The sequence below is a fragment of the Lampetra fluviatilis genome, chromosome 2 (genome assembly GCF_964198595.1).
Source record: "Lampetra fluviatilis chromosome 2, kcLamFluv1.1, whole genome shotgun sequence".
Taxonomy (NCBI): Eukaryota; Metazoa; Chordata; class Hyperoartia; order Petromyzontiformes; family Petromyzontidae; genus Lampetra; species Lampetra fluviatilis.
Window position 1 is genome coordinate 29,783,841 of NC_136276.1, and position 13,788 is coordinate 29,797,628.

General features: G+C 45.8%; 1 protein-coding gene across 1 annotated transcript; it reads left to right on the forward strand.

The window, feature by feature from the left end:
* Nucleotides 1-240: 240 nt before the first annotated feature.
* Nucleotides 241-11,894, forward strand: KLF10 (KLF transcription factor 10). The gene is made up of 4 exons (XM_078873413.1): nt 241-405; nt 5,709-5,912; nt 6,225-7,440; nt 7,693-11,894. The coding sequence occupies exons 1-4, from the start codon at nt 316-318 to the stop codon at nt 7,983-7,985; spliced, it is 1,803 nt and encodes a 600-aa protein (XP_078729539.1). The 5' UTR covers nt 241-315; the 3' UTR covers nt 7,986-11,894.
* The last annotated feature ends 1,894 nt before the right edge of the window (nt 11,895-13,788 follow it).

The following is a 13,788-nucleotide window of genomic DNA, read 5'->3' on the forward strand; positions in this document are numbered from 1 at the left end:
TTGCGCACACCCTCGCTCGCCATTGGTCAACGGGGCGCGTGCTCGCGCGCTTGCGCGCAATACGATTGGTCGCAGCGATGGCTTTTTTTTGCCGTGACCACTCCCACGACGATTGCTCGTTCGCAATTTTAGCCACGCCTCCGCCCTAATCTCATTGGTCAAGCGTAAGAGAAAGCCCGATTTCACGCAACGCGATTGGCTGATGGAGAGGCGAGGGCCAACCCCCTCTTTGTTTTTCGCGGGAGACCCCAGGGCGGGGAGACCGAGGAGCAGGAGAACAGCTCTGGCGTCCCAGCTCCACGCGTTGCAACTCTGATGTGCTTGTGGTGTTCTGGAGCTGCAGCCATGGGCTCGTTCTACCGTGGCGTGAGGCGTGTGGGGCCGTCCGACTTCCAAGCCGAGCTGGTAAGGCTTGAACGCCGTGGCTGTTACAGTTTACGCTGCGCGTAAAAATGTGGTTCATTTATGTGACCGCCGATGCTGTGACTGTACTGTGCCCCGGTGTGTGGCATGCCATGTGTGCCCCTGTGTGGCATGCCATGTGGGCCCGGTGTGTGGCATGCCATGTGTGCCCCGGTGTGGCATGCCATGTCTGCCCCGGTGTGGCATGCCATGTGGGCCCCGGTGTGGCCATGCCATGTGTGCCCCTGTGTGTGGCATTCCATGTGTGCCCCTGTGTGTGGCATTCCATGTGTGCCCCTGTGTGTGGCATGCCATGTGTGCCCCTGTGTGGCATGCCATGTGTGCCCCGGTGTGTGGCATTCCATTTGTGCCCCGGTGTGGCATGCCATGTCTGCCCCGGTGTGGCATGACACGTGGGCCCCGGTGTGGCATGCCACGTGCCCCGGTGTGGCATGCTATGTGGGTCCCGGTGTGTGGCATGCCATGTGAGCCCCGGTGTGTCATGCCATGTGTGTGTCATGCCATGTGTGTGTCATGCCATGTGTGTGTCATGCCATGTGTGTGTCATGCCATGTGTGTGTCATGCCATGTGTGCGTCATGCCATGTGTGCGTGTGGCATTTCCTCGGGACCGTTTATTGCAAGCTCGTCACGCGCCACCGACGCTGGGTTCTTGCCAATATTTGAACACGATATTAGTTTAGGGATGATTCGTGAGAGTAGAAAATTTAGAGGGCTTGGTGTTCGCTATAAATGAAATGTTATCTGGGTCGATGCTGATAAGGACGATAACATAACGTAACCAGAGCATTAACCGATTTCTTTCCGCGTTTAATGGTGCAGCATTGGTGATACACTTTTAAAAAATACATTAATGATTTGGCAAATTACAAAGGTCCACAAAGGCAATCTTGCGTAATTGAATATATATACATGTTGTGTGGCATCTCTTCAAAGTATTACTATTTAAACAGCAAAATTATTATCTAATATACTGTACTGCATTTAAAACATTTATCGGAGGAACGGCTTAAAGCTATGTACAATTTATATGTTTTAAATGTAGAGGCAATCTCCAAATTCCATACTGCATTTACATTGCAATTTAACACTCAATTTGTCCGTGGCTACATTCATAATCTCACTTCTTTTGACACTTTAAAAAAAACAATTCCTCCCTCCCCAGCCGCCCCTTTTACTGCAACATAAAAAGTGCCACCGACGTGCGTGTCCGTCTATCATTGCGCTTTAGACGGCATCATCACAAACTTCGTCATTGCCGGCCTGGGTATGTTTCACGTTGTTAGAAGACAGCCGCCACTGCGGTCATAATCACGGTGCGTGATACAAACATTGGTGGGGCCAGAGCCATCGCACGCCCCCCTCGGACTCTTCCCACCCCAGCAACGGGGCCCGCCTCATCATCATCCCCCCCAACCCATTGCAGGTGTCACGGCAGTCACGCTGCAGTCGGCGTGGGCGGAGAGGGAATGGGGGGGGGTTGGTAGGGGGGGGACTTTGGATTTAGGGGGGGGGCTTCCTATCAGCTGGCGGGTGGGGCACCCCCCCGCCCGCGCTCCGCCAACGGGCGCCGCGCTCGTGCCCGTGACGTCACGCGCGCCCCCTGCCCCCCCCCGATCACGCCGCGCGCGCGTGGGCGCCCTTTGCCCCACTTTACCCGCCCACTGCTGCACGCGCTGAACTTTGTGCGCCGTTTCCCCCCCACCCACTCCGACAAGCCAGACGCGCGCGCACCACCACCCACCACATCCTCCACCACACCCCCCTCCACATCCCCCCTCCCCTTCACCCCCCCACTCCTCCACACCCCCCTCCACATCCCCCCTCCCCTCCACCATCCCCTCCCCCTCCTCCACACCTCCCCCTCCTCCACACCCCCCTTCCCTCCACCACCCCCCCTCCACCACTCCCCCTCCACCACCCCCCCTTCACCACCCCCTCCACCACTCCCCCTCCACCACCCCCCCTTCACCACCCCCTCCACCACTCCCCCTCCACATCCCCCCCCCTCCACATCACCCCCCCTCCACATCACCCCCCTCACCACCCCCTCTCCACCACCTCCCATCCACTCCCCCCATCTACAAACACCACACTCCGCCCCCCACCACCATGGCGCTCCACAGCCCCCCCCCCCCAATACACCCCCCCTCTACCATTATTGGGATCCGGTTCCAGGCATTTAAACAGTGAAGTCAATGTAATTAATTATGTAAATAAGAGAAAAATAACATAACAAAGATTTACGCGAGACATATCACGCGGTTTTGTGTGGTGTTTGAAACTGATGGACCAAACTGCTCGATAACTTAACATTTAGTATCATTGTATAGCCAACGAAAGCCTACGTATTACGTACTTTTTTGCAGGTTTCGCGTAAATAATCTTGTTGTTGGTCTCTGTGTCCACATTCCCACCCTTCAGTGTCCTATAACTGTCGCCACTGCCGACGGTCTTGCGCTGTTCTTGCGACAGAGCTGCTTAGCTCAGTGGGCCTGACCAGCTGAAATAGTCTAAAGTTGCTAATCATAGTCATAAACAATGTCAGTGTTTTCCTTGCTCGTACGAGTATTGAGGCGTTGCTCATCTCCCTAATATAGCTCTGAGCCAGTGGTGGAAATACCACATTTCTTGTACAAGACTATCCATTGGACGAGTCCTGTTCACTTCGCCGCAAAAAAAGTCAACAGCTCTAGTGCATCTTCACAGCAGCATTCTTTGCATTTTTTACTCTCTAAATAATTGTTCGTGTCAAAAATTAGGACTCGTTTCTAACAGAGAAGGGTTCTTGTCTGAAAACATCTGGTAAATCACAGGCATTGGTTCAAGCAAGCTAGCATGTTGAGCTCCTGTCCAGAGTTTACTTGTGTTGAATCAATGCTGATAAAATGATGCACTCCCAGAAGGATATGTGGCCGATGGAATGTGTGAAAAATTTGGAGACACATTTGCTTTTACCGAATGGTGATATCACTTTAAAACCCTCACCATACCCGCAATATTGTTCAGATCTTGGCCCGGATTAGGGTACAACTACCACAACATACAAAGTCCTGTCAGAATGTGCAACGTTAGGTTTCTGAGAAAGATCCACAGACGGAGATGAATGCTGTTTATGATAGTAATTTCAATCGTGGAATGATTAAAAAGCTTAGAGAGGGCCTTTTCAGTTGTTTCTTATAGAACAAGGGGAACAATTTTTTCCGTCAATGCTCACCAGCAAAAAGTCATGGAAAATGTATAGTTTCATTTTGTTGCAACGGCCATTCTCTTTCCACTCTTGCTTTAAAGGCATCAAACATATAAAATGCTAAAATGCCAGGATTTTGGCTGGAATTTTGAGAAAATATATATCTTAATAAAAAGTTGTCATTGCAGAGAAAGTTGCCATCGCCAAGTTGGACCATATTCTGTCCACTACTAGGCGAATGCAGCTCCCATTGAGCCGTTTTGCCATTGGTCTAGTTATGTGTGTAGCACTCTGCCTCCAGTTCAGTGGACCCTTATTGGCCTTTATTGTCTGCCAAGCTGGCCCTTGCCAACCCATACGTGGCCTGTCCAGAAGCCAAAGTCCACGTAATAACCGAGGGTTTATGACGAAGCCCTCAAAGTAAAACATCAAAAAATTACCCCGTTGCTCAATGGAACCCACTGGGGCAGTGCTCCCCTTTTTGGTGACCCAGAGTTTATTTGTGGCAATGCCACGTTTACTATGGTGGGAAACATTTAATAAATTACCACAGCAGCCACTGCAGGATCGCCTGCACTTTTCTTGCCAATGAGCGACACGTTTTTTGATTGTAATGAATGATCTCGTGATTAGTTGTCGTCCCCAACGGGACTAGCTACATCCTGGGGTAAAAGGGAGCGCACATTTGCAAGTCATGACTTGCCCAGTGAGCTCATCCAAAGCACAACAACAAATAATGAGAACTTCTTGTGGAAGTGGTTTGAGGGAAGGGTGGTGACTGTGTCTGATGATGGTGGGCTTGAAAAATGTTGTTACATGCAGATTATTTTTTAACAAATGTAAACACTGTAAATACATTGATGATTAATACGAGGCATATACTGATTAATCGATTCTTAGGATACACGTCGAATTTGAAAATCAACTAATAATAGTATATGGTCATAGAGGGGAAGATCCAGTATAAACTAGATTTAAAAAATAAGTTTTTTCAATTATTCGTTTGCCCAAATAATGACAATTCTTCTGTCTAGACAGGTGAATCATTACTTACATACCTAGTGAATACTCAAGATCATGCATTGGGACTCATTTGCCATTTGGCATGTGAAACATTTGATGAAAGATATGCAATCGTAGTCAACATCAGTCTAAATTTCCCTCTCCTCGATGGCTTGAGTAGACAGGGGCAGGGGACAGGCAATGTTAAGCACAGTGTGGCACAAATACTTTTCGTGAAATGCTTTGAGGCAGGCAAGGGGAGGAAATTGGCCTAATTGGGCCAAGTCTGTGAGGATGTTTCTTTTTTAAATGTGTCGAGCAACGCATTTGGCTCAGCCAAGCAAATCATGCTTTGTTTTATGGTGCAACTATTAATACTGGCCTGTACGTCAATGGAATCGGAATGACAATACAAATAGACAACAGGAAAGTGTCACAAAGGTTAATGGAGAACAGCGGATGAGCTTTGACATTCTGCGCGTTTGTGGGATCGTTTTTCATTAACGGACAGTGTTGCGCCCTACCAATGATTGTTTTCAGGTTTTTTTTAGCTGGGCAGGGAAATTCCTGTGTTGGGTTTCCTGACGGAAACCTAATGTGTTATCTGGCTTTTGAGTGCAGGTTCTATGTGTTTGGGTCATATGGAAAATATCTTCTTTGCAGTTTGTAAAGACAACCGCAGAGAAAGTGGTTTCAATTCTTGGTGGCACAAATCATTTGAAAGTTATTTAGGCGTGTTATGGTATCCGGCAACCCTTAGGTCAACTTGGCTTTAAATTAATACCTTTTTGTTATAAAATAAATATTTCTGGAACGATGAACTATTAGTTGGCTGGAGGTGCTGTGATGCATTGATTAAAATAGATACTTAAACTCATATGCACAATATGTGCAGCCAGTTGTGTGAATGAGAATTATGATTTGTGTGAATTTTTTCAAAACAATTGTGAATAACTACATGCCAACTACATTACCTAAGTATTAGTGTCTATAGGTATATGCATACAGTTCAGTGTCTTGAAGGCAGAGCTGTTAGTCTTTTATTAAGCCAGTAGTAGTGGTTCTAAATGCGTGTGGCGTGTTTGTGTTTGCAGGCGTGCATGGCACGCGCGCGGTGCGACAGCGAGGGGTCTGCTGTGGACGAGGTAGACCTGGAGGCCGTGGAGGTGCTCATGTCTATCGGCCGCCCTCGGGGGTCGGGCAGAGGCAGCGCGCGGCCTCTCACCCCCGGCTCCGACTGCTCCATGGAGGTGGAGGAAGTGGCTCTCAATCCGGAGCATGTGGGGCAGCCGTCTGTGGTGAGGATTCATATCGAGATCGTGATAGCATCGGCATCATCATTATCATCTTCGTCTCCGCCATGTACCTGTACTATCGCATTGCCTTTTCATTATTACTATTATAAATGCCGCAGCCTGCACAATTGCATTGTTTCTCCATCATTACTATCTGTAGTGTCACACCCAATGGGCAGTTATCCACACAGAAAAAAATATCATCTGAGACAAAAATAGTTGTTTTGCAGCATTTTTCGTAGCACTTTCAAGGTCATAATAGATAAGTTGTACTTAAGTCTGTGGGTGCCTGTGTTTGTGTTGTTGTCTGCACAGTGGATGACGCCACCGTACAGCCCCGTCAGCTTTGAGGGAGCCCCGGCAGTGCAGCCGCCCTCCAACTGCACGCCGTCGGCCCCTGCCACCGTCATGAGTAACTCGGGCAGTGGCAGCCTCCTTCTGACGAGTGCTGTCATGGGCGACGTACGGCCTGCCACCCTGCATATCACTGCCCTGCAGGGCCATGCCCACCCCTCCATTAGCCACGCCTACACACCAGTCACCCACGCCCAGCACACGATTGCTCATGCCCACCACAATGTTCATCACAGCTACCAGACATTTGGCCACAACCACCAGACTGTAAGCCACGCCTGCCAGAGTGTGGCCCACCAGACATTTGGCCACACCCAACAGCCGGTTATCCACACCCACAAGAGTGTTAACCATACCCAACAGACGAGCCACACTGACCATCCAGTGGGTCAAGCTCACCAGACTGCAAGCCACACTCACCAGTCGACAAAGAACCATGTGCCTAGCAGCCTGGAGAGCCTCCTTGGCGAACCATGCCAGCCCATCCAACAGTCTCCCTCCACCCGCCCAGTGGCCATGGCGACGAGTGTTATCCGGCACACGGCTGACACCATCATGCACACTGTGGCCCATCCCAACGAGCGCCGTGCCGACACGGCCCCAGCGCCGGCAGAATGCACGCCCACATCCTCGGCAATCTGCCCGACCATCACACGCGGGCACACGGCAGCGCCGCGCACGCACTCCCCTAGCTTTTCCACCACTCCCGTTTCTGTCCTGCCATCCTCGTCATCCGTGTCATCGACGGTGGTGGCAACGGCAACACCAGTCCCAGCCAAGCGTCCTGCCCGTGGACAGCAGGCAGTCGTGCCCATCGCTCCGAGCGCACAGCCCGCCTCCATCCTGCCGGCACCCGTGCTGATGATGCGCACGCCGTCCACACAGCAGCCGCTGGTGCTCATGGGCAGCCTGGTGTCGCAGGCCGGCACGCTGATGGTGGTGCTTCCTCCGCAAGCCGGGCAGCAGCAGCTGGTGGCAACGAGACGCTCGCCGCCACCTACTCGGTTGTCACCGCTGGCACCGGCCCCGTCGTCTCCCTGTGCCCCCGGCACGCAGCCGTCGGCGCCGGTGTTGCCGGAGCTGGCGCGCAGGCGGACGCACGTTTGCTCGCACCAGGGGTGCGGGAAGACCTACTTCAAGAGTTCGCACCTGAAGGCGCACCTGCGTACACATACAGGTGAGCACCGTTATGTTGCTGCAAAGCCTCGTTGGTTCTCTTTTAGGATTGTTCTGTCTTGCATTGCTACATTTGGCCTATACAATTTAAGGAGTGCTTTTGTGCAAGGAAATTAAAAAATATGGCTAACGTACAGTAGATATTTTCCAGTTGTAGGATCTACTAGCTACAGCAAGTTTAAACGAACCTGTGACATTGGGTCAGACGTTTAATGTGCTCTGTGCGTGCGCCGCGTCTTTTTTTTTTTTGCAGGTGAGAAGCCCTTCCGCTGCTCGTGGGAGGGTTGCGAGCGTCGCTTCGCACGCTCGGACGAGCTGTCGCGCCACCGGCGTGCGCACACCGGGGAGAAGCGCTTCGCCTGCCCGGCGTGTGCACGCCGCTTCCTGCGCAGCGACCACCTGGCTAAGCACGCACGGCGGCACGCGGCGCCAGCGAACCGCGCCGCGCCGGGTTGGCAGCTTGAGGTCCGGCGGCTCGGGGGATCGGTGCCAGGACCGACGACGGGACGCGTTCGCGTGCTGGGGCCCGCTGCGCCACCCGTGTGATGTGCGATTCCCTCGCCACACTTATCTCTTATCCCCCTCTCTGTCCCTCTTTTGTTTTCTGCACTCGCCGATCTCTCACCTGCCCCCTATCTTGTGTTCTTATCTGCATCTTTGTTCTCTGAACGTCACTTAATTTCTCATGTTCCCAACACCTGCTGCTTTCTTCCTTGCCGACCGTATCTTATTCCCAGTCTTTATTTTTCCATTTTCTTCCCTTATCGCCACTCCCTTCCCAATTTCTTCCCAATAACATTAACCTATTTTTTTCTTGCCTTCATGTTTCTGTCTGCTCTCATCACTTACTCTCCTTGTCTTTTTGCTCCTCACTATTCATTGCCACCCAACCCCTCCTTTTCCATATTGTGTCCCCTGACAGTCATGCTTCACTTTCATAACTTCTCCACTTTTATAATTTCTCCACCCTCTTCCTTAAGGCTATCTTTTTCTTCTTACCTCTTCCTTCATCTCTTCTTCCTCTCCACACCGCACTGACCAGGGATGGCTGATTCCGGAGAGGAATTATTTACATGCATGTACATATGTACGAGGTGCGGTCAAAAAGTTTTTGAGGACAATGAACTTAAAAAAATAGTGTTTTAAAAAGTGGTCGTACCGACTTAAAAGTAAGGCTTATTTTAAAGCCCCATCTTTATATGATAATTATAGAATATGGGAATATATTTTGTGTTATTTGTGATTTGAGAGTGCGAGTCTTTGCATGCCTTGAAATGTTCCAGTCTAAACTTTTTGACCGCCCCTTAAAGTGTTTCTGGAAGACATGTGGAAATACAAATGTAATGTTTAATTTTGAAATATATATCGAGGCTTAATGCTAAGCTGTGTTACTTTTTGATCTTAAGCCATCCATAGTCTTACGTATGGTGCAATTGTAAATATTGATAGTTGTGTAAATCGTTTAGGTAAAAGCATTTAACTAAGATTTCTGCTGATCAGTTTGAGCAGCTTTATAGACGGGGGCAAATCTAGGAACTGAATATTCAAATTACACTTATTTTCCTTCCCATCTAAATATACATTTAAGTACCCACAAAACACATTTGATTGAAAGTCAAAAGTCATAGCTATATTCAACCAAACAAACTTATTTCAGCAGTAAAACAGGACCTCGATCCTTCAAAGCTGTGGTTGGTGTCTCATTGCTGACAAAACAGCGGAATTTAGCTTGTAAAACAAATATAAAACGTTTCTGCTTATTTGCCATTTATGGTAACGAATTGTAAAAAGCCACTTAATGCCCTGTTTTCAAAACAGAGGGCATGCCCATCATTGTGTAGTTTTCCATGCTGCGATGCAGCCTAAATGTGTTTTCAGTTTTAGCATGCATTCTTTTGGAATAAGAGCTAAGGCATGAATGAAAAGTGACTTTGGAGACACGTTAAGGTTCATATGATCGAGGTTCTTCTCTAAGAGTTTAAACATGAATGAACAAGGCAATAATTGTGACACAAATCAACTTTATTCCATGAAGTTTATTTTTGTCATCCCAATTTCTTTTTTTACCGAATTGGCATTGCATAAGTTGAATCATTTTGGAATTCATGCAGAGCAATGCAATCCTGTCATGTTAGCGGTCTCCAGAAGTTAAAATCTCGTAACTACTTTTGAAATCTATTCAAGTAACTTCTTATCCACACTCGAGAATGGCACATGACATTAAAATGTACATTTGTAATTCCCAGGGATAGAATATTAAGTGCAAAACCGAATTTAACATGGTTTATTGTGTTGTCAGTCGTGACCAACTTTAGACTCTTGACTTTTCACACTTGAGAACCTGGTTAAGTCACAGGCCTGGATCGAACTCAGGATCTACGCTGTGCCAACTCAGCGATTGGACAACTGAACCACTTGGCCACCTCTGGTTTATTCTATTAAGATAAATTAAAATTGGAATAACCTTACATTTAAATAACAAATATTAATATTACCTAATGCTACATTAATATATTGAATGAAAAATAATAAATAAGTTGTTTCAATATTTGTTTTCTATTGGTTTTTCTATTACCCTTGGTTTATTAACCAAACATAATTTATACATTAAATGTTTGAAAACAACATTGTTATATCCTTGGCAGTTTCAGCTGAGGATTTGTATATAATACATTAATTCTTGCATCTGATTTGTCTGAATCGAGTGACAAATTTGGCTTGGGTGATGATGCCACCCATCCCCCTGGTTTATATTTATCAAGGCGCTTGCACCGAGTTGTGGCTGTTGCACCCCTGGGGAAAATGTTTATCGTGTCGAGTCTTCAACTTACCTCGGCAATTGCCAATTACAGGTTGGGGGGGGGGAGACCAGTAATGGTGGGGAGCAGACAGTATGAGATTCGTGCCAGGCCAAGGCAAAAGTGTTGGCAGGCCTGGAGAATTCGATCCTCTGTACACCAGTGTACAAAAACACAGATTTTGTGTTCTACTCAATTGAACGGTGAAGAAACCCGTTTTTATGCAGATGACAAAATAAATGCCTAAGTTGGTGACTAATTGGCATTTTCACACCACATATCATTGGAAATTGCCTTCCAATGTTTGAATCGTTGCCTTTCTCGTGCACATTTCCCACCGAATTAAAACATGGTTCAGTACAGTTTACCTTTAAAATTGTATTGCAAAGTTTGTTGGCACGGAGTTAAAAACCGAATGAGGTAATTCCCCTGGGCTTGCAACACTGCTGCCCCCGATAGGGGTTCACAGTCATCACTTCAGGGAGCAAGAGACATTGAACCAGAGAGCTTCATTACTTACACCGCATGTGCTTGCAAAACCCACCGACTGGCAAGTTTCTATAATATACTCAAATTAGATTATTTTTTTACAATAACTCTGATGTTTTTATTTTAACCCTTGTATTTTTTTTTGTTACAAACTTGATTAATGAAGCATATATTTTGCGTTTAAATTTTATGTATCATTTTCTCAACTTATTGGAAAGTGTGCTTCTTTACATAGTGTGTACACTGTACATACAGTTTTACATAAATTCTGCATCACAAATGCCAGCCGGTAAAACCTTGGCGGTTCAGACCATGTTCTAACCTATCAACGTATTTTTTACACACTTTATTATTCAGCAATATCTTGTTGCTCAACTAGGCCGCCTCAGTCCTAAGGCCCATTGATTGAATTACGACATCATGAAGTATTGGCAACTTGCCTTATGCATATAGAAGTTCACCTGTTTTTAAAGCACTTTCGTGTGGCCGTGTATACAAGCAGGTGAAACATCCACTCTCCCGCTGTTTCGTTTGCTGCTGTGTGGCTTGGAATGTGTCAAAAGCAGTTGAATGATTCTGGCCAACTCCAATGATGGCAAATGTCCCAATCTCCATGTGAAAATTGCACGTTAAAAATTCTGCCGTGCTATATAAACATAAAACATTCTCTCAAAGCGGTTCAGAATGAAGGTTAACTCCATCCATTTCGAGCATATCAAACTTTTTTTTAATACTTGAAATGATTATCTTGTATATTTTGGCCATTCTAATTTTATTGCAATACTGGACTCTTACCCTCTGCAGCTGGAGACTGGATTCTGTTGTCTGTGCCCCATCCACCAACCATCACTTGTTAACCCCGTGTATCGACACAGAATGGTATTCTCCGAATGAATAGTGTCACAGGTTTAATTTGAAGCGTAACATTCTGTGAGTAGTTCGGGCTGACCTCAAATCCCCATTATACTGCCTTGTTTGCTTGTACAGTATTGCATTGTACACATCGTTAGCGAAACCAAAATGTACACTTATTTGCGCGGTTTGTACTCTTATTTACTATCACTGACTTGATTTTCTTTGTTTTTTGTCTGAAATTTCCACGTTTTTGTAAATTCCTTTGTATATTTTTATCACTACAAAAAATATATTAAAGCGTTTTTTCAGAGTATATTACATAACGGTTACGTGTGAATTTGTTGGTATCTTCGGTTATTAGTGATCGTTAGAATGTTTTGTCCCCAAAGAAATGAGATGTACATGCAATACATCCAAATATTAAACAAACTAAACACATTCGTCAATAACACTGCTATTTAAAAAAATCTCCAGGACGTTTCGAGCAATGGCCCTCTTCCCACAACACATCAAAATGTTCTTGTGCACCACTGCAAATAATGAGTATAAATACACACCGTAAGCTGGATTAAGAAAAACGTGGAAGAAAAGTGGCTCTGAGTTCATAGTGACCATGAAAGAGCAGCTAATGATTAGCACTGCTAATAACTACGTCCAAATCTGGCCGTTTAGCACGCTGTTAAATCTGCTGCTTCGGTGTAGAAAGTCATTTTGGTGCAGCCGCCCATGACTGCAATTTTTGTAACATTTGGATTAAAAAAGTATTAATAAAAAATACTTTTTTTTTAGACACGCTTTAATGAAATGTACCGTATAAGTAATGGCAGAACTCCAGGAAATGGCCCCGAAGCTTGCCATAACGCAAGAGACCGTGGTGATTTACAGCCAACGTCAGTTGAGCGTGGACAATTGGACCCAAGCCGAAACATAACATAAAAAAACATTGTTTAAAAATATATATTTTAATGATAGAATATAGTATTGTCATCAGTATGACATACGTATACCAAGTTTGTAGTCGATACGACATTGGGAAGTAGGTTAAAACTGAGTTACAAGATTTGAGGATATGACAACAGTGAGTTAATAAAACGCGTGTAAAAGAATGTTTTAAAATCATTTTTTTATTTTTTTATGATAGATTATAGTATTGTCATCAGTATGACAAGTGTACCAAATTTGCAGTGGATACCACATTGGGAAGTGGGTAGAAATTGAGTTACAAGATTTGAGGATACGACAACAGACAGTGAGTTAAATGAAAGCGTGTAAAATGTTACAAAAATATGTTTTGGATTTTTTTATTATAGAATATAGTCTTGTCATCAGTATGACATAAGTATACCAATGATGCAGTGAATACCACATTGCGAAGTGGGTAAAAATTGAGTTACAAAATTTGAGGATACAACAGTGAGTTAAATAAAAGCGTATAAAAAAAACCACTGCTCATCTCTGAGGGTTACAATGTGTATCTGTTGGAGGACCCATGCGTGGAAATCCACTTTTTATTGAGCAATTGGGAGCTGTAACTATAATTGGGTGAATAGTCTCCTGTAGTGGCTACAGATGTAGTTGTTGGAGTTGGGTTTGCAGGGCCATTCTGATGCAATGTAATTATGCCTTTTATCCAGAAATGCCTCCCTGATATTACTTTTTCTCAGATGGCTCATGTATTGCGATATTTGGTAAATTCCTTAAATAATTGGTGTGTGTGGGTGGAAACTGGAGTACACAGAAAACCCAAACATAGAACAAAGCGATGCACATACAGTATAGATTTCATTCACAGATGGACTTAATCCATGTCTGAACTGAATAATGTTTCTGTATTGCCATCTGGTCCACCTCTCACATGTCCATAAACAACTGGTATCTCTTAGTGGTGACCCATCCAGCCACGAACTCGGCTTAACCTCTGCTCTAGAAGATGAGACCCGAACTAGAGTTCGTACATTCAGGGTGAGTTGGTCGTAGGCTGTGACAATCTGTGTGTTTGGATTGTTACCGTGTTTTGGCTTATTTCAGAGACCAGCAACAGCCGGCAACGAGTTTGCTCAATAAAGTTCCTGAATAAGCTCTCAGGAGGTGGAAGAAAAACGTCATGATTTTGTCGAACAACACATGGCACAACTCAAAAACACATCCGAGGGCTATACAGCACAACTGTGAAAACCTACGAAGTTCTGTGTGATGGCCTCCATTTG

Bases quoted from the DNA above. Each gene is read 5' to 3' on its own strand.
- KLF10 (XM_078873413.1), top strand. From the start codon at position 316: ATGTGCTTGTGGTGTTCTGGAGCTGCAGCCATGGGCTCGTTCTACCGT. The intron at 5,913-6,224 runs GTGAGGATTCAT...TTGTCTGCACAG, and splicing joins ATGTGGGGCAGCCGTCTGTG to TGGATGACGCCACCGTACAG. The intron at 7,441-7,692 runs GTGAGCACCGTT...TTTTTTTTGCAG, and splicing joins GCACCTGCGTACACATACAG to GTGAGAAGCCCTTCCGCTGC.